The 16347-nt window shown below is 38.4% G+C and overlaps 1 protein-coding gene across 1 annotated transcript in view; it reads right to left on the bottom strand.

Annotated features, from left to right (window-relative positions):
- MNAT1 (MNAT1 component of CDK activating kinase) overlaps positions 1-5204 on the bottom strand; it is a 248167-nt gene extending 242963 nt beyond the window's left edge. Inside the window, 1 exon segment of the mRNA XM_020986494.2 lies at positions 4976-5204. Within this exon segment, the coding sequence (XP_020842153.1) occupies positions 4976-5064 (89 nt within the window). The 5' untranslated portion in view covers positions 5065-5204.
- Between the last annotated feature and the right edge of the window lie 11143 nt (positions 5205-16347).

Below are 16347 nucleotides of genomic sequence, written 5' to 3'. Positions count from 1 at the left end.
TTATACAAGGACAACAACATTGCAAAGGGAAAAAAAAACCCAGCATAACTTTAAAACTTTTAGAATGCTGATAAATGCAATGACTAGCCATGTGTCCAGAGGGCTTTTGATATCAGTCACTCCTTGACAGACCTGATGAATTCAAGGTGCAGTAGACACACTTTCTCAGACATAGCTATTGTATGGATTTGCTCTGACTGTGATCATTTGTTACAATACTAGTATCTACCAGCTAACATTTATATAGCACCTACTATGTCCCAGGCACTTTACAAATATTATCTCATTTGATCTTCCTAACTCTGGCAAGAAGGGGCTATTATTATCCCCATTTTACAGATGAGGAAACCAAAGCAAACCAGTTACATGATTTGCCCAGCATCACAGAGCTAGTAAATGTCTAAGGCTGAATTTAAACTCAGATCTTCCTGACTCCTAGCCCAGCTGTTTTAATTTTTTTTTTAATGAAGAGGCAGAGAGGATTTGAAGTGAAGAAGGGGGATAGCAATAGTAATACCAAAAAAAAATAGTCATGGAAACATTTTTTTAACATACAGAAGATAACAAAAGGAAACAAAGATAAGCAAAGATAAGATAGATTTGAAAATAACATTGAATTTATTTATTATACAATTTTTTTCAAAGGCAAGCAGTATGTCATACAGATTCTTGACTTCACATACAACACTCTTTTTAAACTCCATTTCACAAATGGAAGTGTTCCTCTTTTGGTGTTAAGAATTTTTTTTAAAAATTTTAAACCAAAAAGGGGGGGGGGGGGACATGGTCAGTCAAGTAGGAGGAATACCAAAAGAGAGCAGTGTCACAAAAGCAGAGGGAGAAGAGAATATCCAGGACTAATGTCCAAAGCTACAGGGGTTAAAAAGCATGAAGACTGAGAACAGGCCATCAGATTTAACAACTAAAAAACCATTGATAACCTTAGAGAGAGCAATTTCAGTTGAGTAGTGGTGTTGAGAAGCAAATGGGAGTAATATAGTAGGCACTGGGAAGTATGAGGTAAGGAAGTGAAGCCAAAGAACACATACATCTTTTCCAATGATTTTAGCTGGAAAAAGGAGAAGGGCTAGAATGAACAATGGAGTGGGAAATCAGAGAAGACTGAAATTCCTGGAGGTTACAGGCAGGGCATAGAATAGGTTTAGAAGAAATGAGAAAGAGTAAAAGGTAAATGGATAAAAGACTGTGACCCTACAGAGGATTTTCAGCACTCTTAAATACCTTCAGTGAACGTGTACTCATGGGTATATGCTTATAACTGTTAGCATAATTAAAGGTATTACTATCTCTGTTGCAGTCAACTCATTATCCTCCCTTCTTTCCATATTTTGTCCTAATAATAATTCTAGGGAGGGAGAAAGCACTAACATAGTTTAAAACTTTTAGAATCCTGATAAATGCGATGACCAGCCATGTGTCCAGAGGGCCTTTGATATTAGCTAGGAGGATCATAAGATCCTTAAACTTAGAACTCTATGGTTATCCGGAAAATATCTTCATTTTATCTCCCAAGTAACCCTATAAGCCTCTATCTACCCTCTGTAGAATAGCACTCTTGTGTCACCTTTTGTTTCTCCTCCTGAAGTCTGTTCTCTAACCAAGGGTAACTCACAACAGAAAGATTAACAAAAATAGCAAATGTGGAAAACAATCATCTCAATTTAAGCTGACTTGATCCACAAAAATTTATTATATACCTTCTACGTGCAAGACTACATTAAATGCCAGATACAAAAAAAAAATCATGACAATATTAAATAGGTAAATTCTGCACATGGAGATAAAAGGACCAACCTGTGCGTGGATAAGTCTAATAAATCTCATCCTCTAATTTAATTTAGTTAATTCATATTTCATAGTTCATCTAACAAAATACAAATGATAGCATGCATCTAACAGGTTAACAATTTAACCAAAATAAATGTTACGTCACAAGAAAAGAAATTCTCACTTCTTTAAAAAGAAATAAAAAGCATTAAGACTATAAAACAACACATTTTCAATATTAGGTGATAAAATTATTATTACAATTAAAACACACAACCCAAATTGGTTTAATTTCATAAATCTCTAAATAAACATGTCATTATGTTTCATTAAAATTCTAAAATCTTATATACAGAAACAAACAAGCACAGTAACCTAGCATTTGATAAACCCAAAGATCTTAGCTACTGAAGTAAGAATTCCCTCCTCAATAAAGACTGTTGGGGAAAGCCGCAAGCAGTCTGGCAAAAACATAAGTATAGACCAACATCTCATATCATATCATATACCAAAATAAGTTTCAACTGTGTACTTGACTTTGATATACAGGGGAGTATCATAAACAAAGTAAGGGAACAAGAAACTATCTGTCCGATCTGTGGATAGGGGAATATGATAAGAGATAGAAAGGATCACGTATGATAAAGGGAACAACTTGATTACATACAATTAAAAAGTTTTTTGCACAAACAAAATCAATGTAGCTAAAATTAGAAGAGAAACATGTAAACAGGAAAAAATTTACAGCAAGTTTCTCTGATAAAGGTCTCATTTCTAAGGAATATAGAGAACAAGTCAAATTTATAAGAATAAGTGAAATGGTTAAATGATATTAATAGGCAGTTTTCAAAGGAACAAATCCAAGCAATCACTGATTATATGGGAAAAAAGCTTCAAATAACTAATAATTAGAAAAATACAAATTAAAACATCACTGAAGTTTCACCTCACACCATCAGATTGCCAAAGTTAATAGTAAAGGAAAATGACAAAGGCTGGAGGACTTGGGGAAAATAGGTACATTAACACATAGCTGGAGTTTTGAATGTTTTTCAGCCATTCTGAAAAATAATTTGGAAATAGGCCTTATTGAAAAAGAAAGACAAAACCCTTGTAACAAATATGCATAGCCAAGCAAGTTCATGTTAAAAAAAAAAAAAGCATATCTCAATCTGCACTCTGAGTCCATCACCTTTCTCTGTCAGGAGAAAGAAATCATATTTTGTCCTCTAATTGGCAATTGCATTGATAAGAGTTCAAAAGTCTTGTATACTTGTCTTTATGATAATGTTACTATTGTATAAATTGTTTGCTTCTTTTTGAATCCGTTCATACAGATCTTCCCAGGTTTTTCTATCATTTTCTCTTTTCCTTAGTCATTGAAACTTTCTGTAATAACTCAACATTGCAAGCAGAATAAACACCCATAACAAATAAGGAAAACTAACATCAATTAAGAAAATAACCAAAAATAAAAAGTTTCAATTCAACAACCTAATCACAACAAACCTAGCGCTCTTTCCAACAACATTTTCTGATTAATCCCTAAATAAGGTGGCAAAATTTAAGATCCTTGAGGGAACTTCTAAACTTCTGTATTTCTTGTTTCTGTATTTCTATCTCCAGACCCAAGAACAGTGCCTGACACACAGTTGGTGCTTACCGAATGCTTGCTGAACCTTGAAGAAACTGATAGAAAAAATACCAACAATTATATGGCCCTTTTCATCCAAATAAATGCTTTATGTGCATAAGACTTCAGTGAATTTAACCATATCTACCCAAAAGTCAACACCAATGGTAAAAGTGTATAGCAAAGACCAGGACAAATTCCTGCCTTTATCATTAAAGTCATTCCCTACTTCCCCCACCTTCCCTCTAACCCCCAAGAAAAAATTACTATCCACACAAAACTTTCAAGATTTCGACCTTTTCTTACAGGAACATGAATTTAGAGCAAGAAGAGACCTTAAAGGTCATCTAGTACCACCCTGAATTTCCCACATGCAAGGAGGTAAATTAGCTTCACCAAACCACCTTGGGCTGTGAGCTCCTTGAGGGTAGGGCCTGTTTTTGCCTTTCGCCTATCCTCCCCACTCTCAGCACAGAGCCTCTGGCACACGGTTTAATTAATGCTTGCAAATCAAAATTAATGCTAGTTAATAAATGCCCTTGACAATTGATACAACACCGGTTGCAATACCCACGTCCTCTGCCTCCAAAAACTAAACCATCCTTCCCACCTTGCTCTTAATCATCATGGAGGGCCAGCAGAGTCAGATGATGCATTTAAAACAAAAGCCTAGTAACGGACTTGAGGGGGAAGTTTGACTACAATGTAAGTTGTGCGCCTGAGTTTGTCTACTGTGTGTGTAAATTGTTTGTCCACCGCCTTCAACGTCCGATGTGTGTAACTTGTCTACTGTAAGCTGTAAGTTTACTGCCTTCAACTTCCGATGTGTGTATATGTGTGTGTGTAACTTTTCTACTGTGCGTAAGTTGTGTGTAAGTCTGTGTATAACTTTCTCTACTGCCTTCAACTTCCGGGGCGTGTGTAAATTTGTCAACTGTGTGTGTGTCTAAGTTTCTCTACTGCCTTCTGCTTCCTGTGTAAGTCTGTCTACTCCGTTCGAGTGTTTTTGTGTGTCTGTGTGTAAGTTTGTGTATCGCCTTCAACTTCGCAAAGCGCTTTCCTAGTTGTTAACTCATTCCCTTCAGAAAAAAAAAATTTAATTTAATTGTTTTTACAGTCTCGTAAAGGACCCTTCTTCTTCTCCTCCTCCTCCTCCCTCCCTCCCACCCCCAGCCCGAGACACAGTATCCTTCCCTCAGGAACAAGCAGCCCCCACGAAGCGGGGCCCGGTGCACGTCCATGGCCTGGGTCGTCTCAGGTCACCGCGGCTTCCTCTTCTCCGATCCCCGTGTCCCTCCCGGACGCTCCCGCACCCTCTCTGGGCTTCGGTCTCCCTCCCAGTCTCATTCGGTCAACAGAATGTAAGCTCCTTGAGGGCAGGGTCCGACCTTTTTTTTTTTTTTTGAGGAGGGGTAACGGGGAAGGGGTAGTATGTGTAGCCCCGGCGGCGCCCAGCCCGGGGCCCGCAATGCCGTAAGCGCCTCCTAAATGCGTGCTGACTGAGTGGCTAAATGAGCGCCCTCCTCGGCCCCCGCCCAGCCCCGCCACACTCACAGCGTGTGCCCGCACACATTCACCATCAGCTTCAGGGAAGGGTTCCGGTACTTGGTGGTCTTACACCGAGGGCAGCCCTGGTCGTCCATGGTGCCTTCGCTCTACCTCCTGACTGACTCCCACCCCCCACGCAAAACTCCCGGCCCCAGCCTCTAGCCACCAGTGGAAGCCAAGCCGGCCTCCCTCTCTACCCCGCACCTCCGCGAGTGGTTCCGTCGGTGAATGGGGTCCGGGCGGAGCGCGGCGCCACCAAACAAAGGTTCCGGGCGGGGGAGGGGGGAGGGGAAGAGGCCAAGAGCGAGAGGAGAGAGACAGAAGGGGAGAAAAAGAGAAAGAGAAAGAGGGGAGAGAGAAGAGAGAGAGAGAGAAGACAGATTCGGGGAGAGAGAGAGAGAAACTGTAAGCCGCTGGTGGTTGCTAGGTTCTCTCCTGCATCTTTCAAGGAAACTGGGACCGTGTTCCAATTAGAAAAGCATATTCCAAGTCTTCCTGCGAAATTCCCTTGGTAATTAGGAGGTTTCAGTGAGGGGGAGGGGGAAAAGGGGGAAGTATTTGTTAAAATCCTATACACTGAAATGAGTGCATTCCCACATAAAAATGTTTATATATATATATACACACACATGCACAAAATAAAAATCTCATGGCATAGTAGATAGATTATTGAATTGGAGACAGGAATGGCTGGATTCAAATCCCACTTCAGACACCTTTTGACAGACAGCTTTGTGACCCTGGGCAAGTATTTTAACAGGAGTGGACTAAATATCCTCTTATGCCCCTTCTAGCCATAAATCTATGATTCTCTGAAGAATGTGCTCAACTTCTGAACACTGCTCGATCTCAATAAGTGTTAGAATAAGGTAAAGATCTACTGGTCTATCAAATACTTGCTTTCAATACAAGTACCTTGCCTCAAGGGTGTCAAATTTGCCTTAAGTCAGTTGTGACTGATGACTACACAATTCCCATTATAGCTAAAATCATCTTCATGCAAAACCTTTTTCCTCATTATATTAAATTCTAGCCAGGAGGAAAAAATAGTCTACAGATACCTGAGCAATCTCAGTCAGCAGTACCAACAAAAGTAAATCATGAAAGCTTTCAAAATACATTCCACACATTTGATAATATTGAAATACGTAGGAAAATAAATCTTTTCACTACCGGAACTGAAAATTTAACAATGAGTCTATTCTTACTCAATGAGAATGCCCACTATAACCTGTAATTGCCAAGTAAGGTGTGAGGTCATAGAGATGAAGCTGGAGTAAGGAGGCCAAATTTCAAATCCTGCCTCTGTCACTGTGACTTTGTACAATTCACTTTACCTCTCCAGGCCTCAGTTTCCTCATCTGTAAAATTAAGAGATTAAACTAAATGACTTCTAAAGCTCCTTCCAGTTCTAAATCTATAGTCCTATTAGGAGAAAGACATGCTGGATACTAATAAGAGCTGAACAATGTCGTCCTTGGGGTGGAGCCAAGATGGTAGAGTAAAGGCAGGAACTTGCCTGGGCTTTTCCCTAAACCTCTTCAAATACCTTTTAAAATGACTCTAAACAAATTCTAGAGCAGCAGAACCCACAAAAAGACAGAATGAAACAAATTTCCAGCCCAAGACAACCTGTAAGGTCTACAGGAAAGGTCTGTTACACCAGGCTGAGAGACGAGCACAGACTGCACCAGCACAGACCCGGCCCCAGCAAACTCAGAGTAGGCCTCAAGGGACTGAATCACTGGCAGTGGAGGTAGTTTCTAGACTTTTCAGCCCATAGACACTGAAAACAATTTAGAAATTAAGCAGGAAAGGTCTGTCAGGCCTGAGGGAGGGAGGAGAGCAGTCCAGCACAGGCCATGCCAGCTCAGCTCCAGCCCCAGATAACCAGGAGCAAGCCTTGGGAGGGACAGAATATGCAACAGGAGCTTCTGGAGGTCTCAGCCCACAGATGGTAAAGGGATCAAACTGGTCAGAAGGAGATTACAGGAGTCTCTTTGCTGGGACTGAGGCAGGACTCTGTTGCTTTGCCCATATTTGCATCTGGGTCACAGTCCTGGGTGGCAGTCCTGGGGCAAGGAGGAGCACTAGCATAGCAGAGCTTGTAGCAGCAGTGGGAAGGGGGACCCTCCTCATAGTTACAGGGCAGAAAAGAGAACTTATGGTCCCTCACAGAACAGAGCACAGGCCAGGAGAGGAGTAAACACCCCCCCTTAGATCATATCACCTTGGAAGATCTGAAAACGTACAGGTCCCTAGAAGTATTTCTGAAAACAGCTACACAAAACCCCTGAAGGTTGGGACAGTATACACTCCACACTGGAAGCAGAGCCCTACCTTAACAAAGAGTTAAAAAGTCAAGTAATGGGCTAGGAAAATGAGCAAACAGCAGGAAAAAAAAACTCAGACTATAGAAACTTACCTTTATGACAAGGAAGATCAAAACATACACTCAGAAGAAGACAACAAAGTCAAAGCTCCTATATCCAAAGCCTCCAAGAAAAATATGAATGGGTCTCAGGCCATGGAAGAGCTCAGAAAGGATTTTGAAAATCAAGTAAGAGAAGTAGAGGAAAAATTGGGAAGAGAAATGAGAATGATATAAGAAAATCATGAAAAATGAGTCAATAACTTGGTAAAGAAAACCAAAAAAAAAAAAGCTGAAGAAAATAACACCTTAAAAAATAGACTAGACCAAATGGCAAAAGAGGTCCAAAAGGCCAATGAGGAGGAAAATGCCTTAAAAAGCAGAATTGGCTAAATGGAAAAGGAGGGCCAAAAGCTCACTGAAGAAAATAATGCCTTCAAAATTAGAATGGAGCAAATGGAAGCTAATGACTCTATGAGAAATCAAGAAATTATAAAACAAAACCAAAAGAATGAAAAAAAATAGAAGACAATGTGAAATATCTCATTGGAAAAACAACTGACTTAGAAAATAGATCCAGGAGAGATAATTTAAAAATTATTGTACTACCTGAAAGTCATGATGAAAAAAAAGAACCTACACATCATCTTTCAAGAAATTATCCAGGAAAACTGCCTTGATATTCTAGAACCAGAGGGTAAAATAGAAAGAATCCACTGATCACCTCCTGAAAGAGAAGCTCCCAGGAATATTATAGCCAAATTCCAGAGTTCCCAGGTCAAGGAGACAAATATTGCAAGCAGCCAAAAAGAAACAATTCAAGTATTGTGGAGTCACAATCAGGATAGCACAAGATTTAGCAGCTTCTACCTTAAAGAATCAGAGAGCTTGGAATCTAGAAGTCAAAGGAGCTAGGATTACAACCAATAATCACCTACCCAGCAAAACTTACTATAATCCATGAGAGGGAAAAATTGGTATTCAATGAGGTAGAGTAATTTCATGCATTCTCAAGAAAAGAACTAAGTAGAAAAGTTGACTTTCAAATACAAGATGCAAGAGAAGCATGAAAAGGTAAACAGGAAAGAGAAATCACAAGGGACTTATTAAAGTTAAACTGTTTACATTCTTACTCGGAAAGATGATATTTGTAACTCATAAGACTTTTCTCATTATTAGGGTAGCTAGAAAGACTATATATAAAGGGCACGGGCGTGAGTTAAATATGAAGGAGTGATATCTAAAAAAATGAAATTAAGGGGTGAGAAAGAGGGAGGTAGATGGGGTAAATTATCTCACATAAAAGAGTCGAGAAAAAACTTTTACAGTGGAGGGGAAGAGGTGATCGGGAATGAGTAAACCTTACTCTAATCAGAATTGGCTTAAAGAGGAAATAACATACACACTCAATTGGGTATAGAAATCTATCTTACCCTACAGGAAAGTAGGGGGAAAGGGTATAAGAGAAGGAGGTGGTGATAGAAGGGAGGGCAGATTGGGGAAGGGGGTAATCAGAAGCAAACACTTTTGAGGAGAGACTGGGTGAAAGGAGAGAATTGAATAAATGGGGGTGAGATAGGATGGAGGGAAATATAGTTACATATATAAATATAATTTCTATATATAACTATACATAGGAGTATAGTTATATGTGGAAATATAGAATATGTAGAAAATAAAGACATTACTATTATGGAAGTGTTTTGCATGACTACACATATATAACCTATATTGAATTGCTTGCCTTCTCAATGAGGCAGGGTGGGGAGGGAGGAAAGGAGAGAATTTGGAACTCAAAGTTTTTAAAACATATTAAAAATTGTTTTTTACATGTAACTGGGGAAAAAATAAAATACCAAATAAAAGAATTTTTAAAAGTCATCCTATAGCTCATCATTTCAATGTATGTGATTGATTCATGTCTATGTCATCAGAAAAATCCTCTATTGGGGCCTTCCTCTAAGTCTTGCAATATTATATGGGTATCAAAATACAAAATGAAGCTCATTGAGAATGAAGATACCTTTCAAGTGATGATAATCATTGTGAAGGCTAACACTCTGAGATGGTCTCCAACCATCTATTTATCAATACTACAGCATCTTTATCCACTGTCACTGGGATTGATGGAATAAGGATCAAATTATGCAAGTAGCACAAGACTTCAGGAATTTCTTCTCCATACCATCAGTTATCACCGAGACATACGATAGCACTTATATACTGTGCTAATATTTATTGGAAATTGACACTACTGATCCAGGATCAGAAAACCAAAGCACTTTGAATTGTTGCCAATATTTGGTACTCTTTCTTCATTTTCTCTTACCCATCTCTTTATGAACAACAATATCTATTTCTGAGACAGCTGGCTGAAAGTATAGGGCTACAGCAATAGCACATAGGAATTTGGAACAGACTTCAGCCTCATTTTGTGGCATGTTCCAATTAACTGAACTAAGCCACTAGCTAGTTAACTATTCAAGATTTACCAAGCATTAAAAATCCACTATGATGGAGAGATATGAGCTCCAATTTTCAGAAGCCAAAACAGAGCCATAAAAAAAGTGCAGCAAATCTTCACTCTTATTGGCATTACCAACTGACATTACTTTCAATGCCTTCACTGGATTTTAAATAATATATTACAGATGACACAGAATTTCAATGATTCCGTTATTTACCATCATCAATATGATTATGAAGAAAGGACAGAAAACAGACTAAAGTCACGATCATATCTTACTACTCTCTTTTTCCAAGATTTCAACCAGAGCTTTTCTGGATGAGCTACATGACATGCAGGATATACTCAATACTGTACATTAAGAATCCCAACATGGCTTTAGGTTCTTTACCTTTTTGTGGGTTATGGACTCCTTTGTCAATCTGGGAAAGTCTATGGATCGTTTCTCAAAATAATGTTTTTAAATGCATAAATAAAATACACAGAATTATAAAGAAAATTAGTTATATTGAAATATAGTTATAAAATTGTTTTTAAAGAACAAGTTCATGGACCCCAAGTTAAGAATCTCTGCTCTAAAAAACATAATTTTGCAGCATAACAAATATATAAGAGAATTATTATAATAATAACAATTCTTACCATCATTACAGCTAGAGTTTATATAGCATTTTAAGGGTTACAAAGTATTTTACAGACATTATCACATTTGATCTTCACAATTACCCTATGAGTTAGATTATACAGGGATTATTTATTACATTTTACAAATCAACTGTTTTACAAACATTTTATTTATTACAATTTTTACAAGTGTATTACAATTTACAAATGTATTACAATTTACAAATGTAAAATTACATTTTACAAACCATTTGACCTCATCAGTAGGCTGGGACAAACCTCACAATTATCCAACCAGTTTGCCTGTTCAGAAACAGTCACAATTCTCCACAACAATCTATCTGGCCATGTTGATGGTATTTTAATCTATTCCCCAATAATAGCAGAATACAACAGCCCTATGTAACAAGTTGAGTTGTATTCAATCTAGTTTATGTATTCATACTAGAGGAAGCAAGCCTTTAGTCCTATGTGAACCTCTTCCTGGAGCTTCATCCTTACTGAAGTCTAGAATCTTCTATGACTATGTGGATTTTAGTACACTAGAATAAAATACATACAAGATGTGAGCCAATCCACGGACTGCTCTTCCAAATCAAGTCAATGTTATGACTGACAATAAATCTAAAGACAATTCAGGTCATGTGCTAACCTGTGCTAAGAAAACTCCACATACAGCATCAAATTTTCAGCAACAATATAAGGTTAATAAGATTCATAAAATTTTGCAACCTAGATAGTAGTGGTGGTGGTGGTAGAAGCAGCAGCAGCAGCAGCAGTAGTAATAGTAGTGGTAGTAGTAGTAGTGGTAGTAGTAGTAGTAGTAATAGTAGTAATAGTAGTAGTACGCTGTAACTATTAAGTTTGGTTAAGCCTAGTGTCTGAAAATCCCTTCTAATACAAGGGCCCAGGTTTAATTTGGGGCATGCTTTTCACAAAATCTCTCAGTTCATGATCCCACACAGAGAAAACCTGGGAATATAGTATCTGGCTCATTTTAAAAATCTCAAAAAGGGCCCTTTAGGCTCCTGCAGGCATTCTGCTTAACAACATCATTAAACATAGAAAAGATTTTATTTTTACAACCGAAGAGTAATATCACTCCTATCAAAGCCTATAAATATTCAAAACTAAACAACCAACCTTCTCTTCTCTTCCCCAAGGGACCAAAACAGACCTTCTATTTGGCTTATGGACATTAGAGAGACAACCTGTCCCCCACCCTATATAGCGCACATGACTCATCATAATAATAAAGGAAAGGTTCAGATTTGATCCTCCACATCATGGCTCTATGATTCATTGTTCTTTAGTGTCTACGCCTCCTCTGGTCCTCAGCAATGTGGCTCCCTGACATGCTAATCATTCTTCCTCCTTTGGTGCTCTATCATTCCATTGCTACTTCAGCATCCCCACCTGGCTTCCTTCCAGGGTTGTGTGGATACAGTAGCCTTCAGCTTAGTTACCCCTCCCACCAATCCAGATGTGCCTTAGCATCTCTGGCTTGCATCAGTTCCCACATGCCCTACTATTGCTCTCGTGTCCATGCAGCATCACTCCCCATGGAGTCTTCGCTTCATGGTTTGTATGGTCTGTCTTATATGTGTAACAATAACAGCTGATGCTGGCCCTAGGATTCTTCATTCTCTCCCTATCCACCAAGATATCCCCCTCAGTTCTGGATCAATAGCCACCTAGTAGAGCCTGATCAGCTATAAAAAAAAAAAAGGCTCTTTTTCTTACCCACTTTTACACACTCATTTGTGTTGTTGTTTGTCCTTTTTTCTTGAAATAGACCACTGAAATCATGAGGATGATGTCTTGATTTGCTTGCGAATTGGATTGAAGTGCAGCACAGCTGTGCAGTCATCAGCCTTACTCCTCTAAAGTCATCAAAGTCCATTGGCAAGCCATAAGTCAAGACAACTGACAGTAGCCTGGATCTTTTATCTCAATTTGTGAGACACTCATTTATAGACCTACCCCAGAGCCCCAAGCAAAATTACTTAAAGCTTATATTTTGGCTCATGTCTAGGGTCTCATCAAAAGGGGACCAGAAAGGTACTCAATATGCACCATAGCTGTATAGGACAGCTATTTACTTCCTACACACACACACACACACACACACACACACACACACACACACACAAAATGCTCAACACATGAGACTCTCTCAAGAATGCTATTAGAAGACTTAAAACAAGCATAAGAAGCAGTAATATAGCTACTGTGATAATCTCCTAAGAGGTTGAACAATTCTGGGGATTGCTAAAGAGGCATTTTACAAAATCATGGAGTCAACAGAATTTGAGAGTTGAAAGGATGTCAGTGGTCATCTAGTCCAATTCATACACCAAAATAGTCCCCGCTATAATATACATGACAAGTGGTCCTCCAGCCACTACTCAAAGACCTCCATGGAAGAACCATCCCTTACCCCATCTTTCCAAGCAGTTCATTTTATTTCTGAACAGTTCTAATTGTGACCAAGTTTTTCCTGATATCAATCCTAAATTGATGTCTTTGTGACTTCGACCCATTTCTCCTGGTTCTTCTCTGTGGGGCCAAACAAAACAAACCTAATCCCTTCTTCATAAGATAGTTCAAATACTTGAATATAGCTGCCACACATCTAGTCTTCTCTTTTCCAGGGTAAACATACCTAATTCCTTCAACAGATCCTTAATACGGTTAACACGTTTATGGACTCAAATCCCTTTACTATTCTGGTCGCCCTCCTCTGACTACACTCCAGCTTATCAGTGGCCTATTTAAACCATGGTGCTCAGAATTTTATATTTTCTCCTCTGCTTTATACAGTCCAAACAATTCTTTCAAAGGCCAGATTTTCTGGCAAGTCAGATCAAGGGTTCCATTCATCCTCTGGACAGCAGCCATCTTCTCCAGCATTTGTAATGGATGCAGACAGGGCAATGCCCACACTGATAAAGGATCTAAGATCTGATTTCTTCTTGATACCCAAGCTTAGATATGTCCATCTCGGCATCTTCATTCACTTTTCTTCAGGGAAGAAACATAAAACAGAGCTCAGGGATCTAGCCTCGGGCTCACCTAGGCAGGACATGTGTTTTAGTTTCCATGTACTCACAGTCAGCAAATGGCTGGAATAGGGGAAGGACATCTGCCCCCTGCCTTACCCCTCCAGGGAAAAGTTTTAACCGTCTTCATATGATGAGAGATAGGAAGAGAAGAAATAGAGGACCCTTAAAGATCCACTGATTCAGTATTCCTGCTCGGTGCCTAGTAAGGGAATTGCTTTGTCACTTCAGGATTAAGACATTCAGTGTAGAGTCACACATGTCCCTACAGTCCCTGAAAGTTTCTAAGGAAGTGGTACACACTCCCTGGATGGCCCCTAAAGGCCCAGCTCCACACTTGCTCCATTGGGTTTAGCACCCATTCCATCTAGAAATAGTTCCTCTCTCAGAGTCTTCAAAGAATAAAGAGGGAGGGAACTTACCTGACTCCTCTTGGTTCTTGGTACATGCCTGCTGCATTTCACTGGTAAATACTTGTGCTTTACTTGATCTGTGTGATCTCACTGATGTGGAAAACTTCCTCCACCAGACCAGTACAGATAGCAACTTATCTATTTTCTCTGATCTTAGAGTGATTCTTGTCCAATTCCATCCATAAATCCTCCAGAGAGGATATAACCAGTTTCCTGGAGGCCTTCCTTTGGGTCTTTAAGTATTTTGTGGATACCAGAACAACACTCCAGCTGTTTATCTTTTATCCTTCACTCTTTCTACCTAGCAGCCTTCCTCAAAGCTCCTTGAAAGCAGCCTTGCTTTTCTATTTGCATCCCCAGCACTTAGGACATAGTAAGTGCTTAATGAATGCTTATTTATTCATTTCACAATAAGGTCTTTTATGCCATTCCTCATATGTAAGTAATTCATAATATTATTTAGCCTACTCACACATATCATGTGGTTTCTTTGCCCATAATTCTAATTCTTCTGATATTAAGATGCAGCATAATTCAATGGAAGAAGAACTGGGTTTTGGCATCAGAAAACCTGGTTCAAATCCTAGCTCTGCAGCTTACTACTTTGAACAAGTAATCAACCTCTCTGGAACATCAATTACCTCATTTGTAAAATCAGGAGGTTGAATTAGATAACCTTTGAGGTCTTTTAAAACTCTACACCCACAGTTCCGTGATCTTTTTCAATTCTAGGATAAGGTCATTGTCCATCTTCAGTGCCTAACAAGATATATAGATAGATAGATAGATAGATAGATAGATAGATAGATAGATAGATAGATAGATAGATAGATAGATATACCAAATCAGTGAGCTGCCCATCCAACATCATGTCTTAATCTGACAATATATGCGTCATTCATTTTTTGAATAGCCATGGATATCTCTGAGGTAGTCTGGTAATATTCTGAGGCTTAATCAATGTAATGTTATCCACAAACAGCAGCTTCAGGAAAAACCTGCCATCTTCAGTCCACGGATTAGCAGAGTTTTCAGTTTTGAAGGGCCAGGTGGTCAAAACAGCACCAAACATATTCCAAACTGAAGGCTGAGAAAATGATGATAATTTATGGTCTGGTAAATGGCCAAGAAACCTGGATTTATCAGTCACAGAAATCATATCTAGCTTGTTCTATAATTTCATTGGCAATAATATAATTTACATGTAACACTGGTACATATAAGAATTGGTTGAATTATTCTTGAAAACAATTGGGAATTGTGCAAGAAAAGTAATGAAATTGTTTATATAGCCCTTGACTTAATGATATTCTGGACATATGATATGATATACTGGACATACGTCCCAAAGAGTTCTGGACAAACAAAAAAGAAAGTAACAAAAATGTCTAAATAGAAGCACTTTTTGTGGTAATAAAGAGCTAAAAATAAAATAATTAGGGAACAGGCAAACAATCAATTGAATACAAAGGTAATAGTACATTATTGTATAGTAAAAATGATGAAAATAAGGAATACAGAGAAACATAAGAAGACTTGTGCAAATAAATGCAGAAAGTAGTAAGAGTAAGTAGAACCAAGAGAATATTATGTAGAATGGCTATAATAATATAAATTAAAAGAACAGTAAAAGAGATACAAACTCTGAGTAATTGTAATGATCAATTTTGGTTCCACAGAAGAGATGATGAAACACATTCTCCTCATATTGGTAGAGGAGATGATAGATGCAGAATGTTATATGTATACTACTAGAAAAGTCACTGTATAGATTTTTTTTGCTTAGTTTGTTTTCATTTTTACAAGAGATCTGGTTGGATACTGAAGGGGGTATCTAGAAATAATTGTGACATTAAAAACAAAAGGCACCAATAAAACATTTAAGAGTTAAATTACATTTCATTGAAACCCTGACAAAATTCACATCCAGCCTATGATACATACTGGAGGTGTGACCCTGGACAAATCACTTTTAACTTCTCAATGCTCTAGGAAGCTCTCAAAGTTTATAAGATACAGAAAACTTGATCTGCATTGGTAGAGTTTCCTCAATGTGGAGCTCCCTCCACCAATCAAATCATATGTCCAGACCAAAAGAAGAAGCTCCAAGTGCTAGAAGGCAAGTTATCTGAAGGCAGTGACTGTTTTTCTGGTCTTTCATTGCATCCCAACAGAGCCCGGCATGTAAAAAGCCCTTAAAGAATGCTTATTAAGTGACTATTGAATTGAATATTACATTAAAAGATAAGATCTGAATTTAGGATTGATGACAGCAAGAGTCCTGAGCAGGTGTCTTATGATAATCTGAAGTGGTCACTAAAAGTAGTCTGGACAGAAGAAGCATTAAAAGGACATCACTGAATTAAAATTACAACAATGCAGCATAGATAATGAATCCTGGAATATAGTAGCATCAGGTAGATCCTCTTAATGAACAGCAT

This window comes from Phascolarctos cinereus, unplaced genomic scaffold (genome assembly GCF_003287225.1).
Source record: "Phascolarctos cinereus isolate Bilbo 61053 unplaced genomic scaffold, phaCin_HiC Scaffold_3;HRSCAF=262, whole genome shotgun sequence".
Classification (NCBI taxonomy): Eukaryota; Metazoa; Chordata; class Mammalia; order Diprotodontia; family Phascolarctidae; genus Phascolarctos; species Phascolarctos cinereus.
This window is presented reverse-complemented; position numbering and strand designations above follow the sequence as displayed.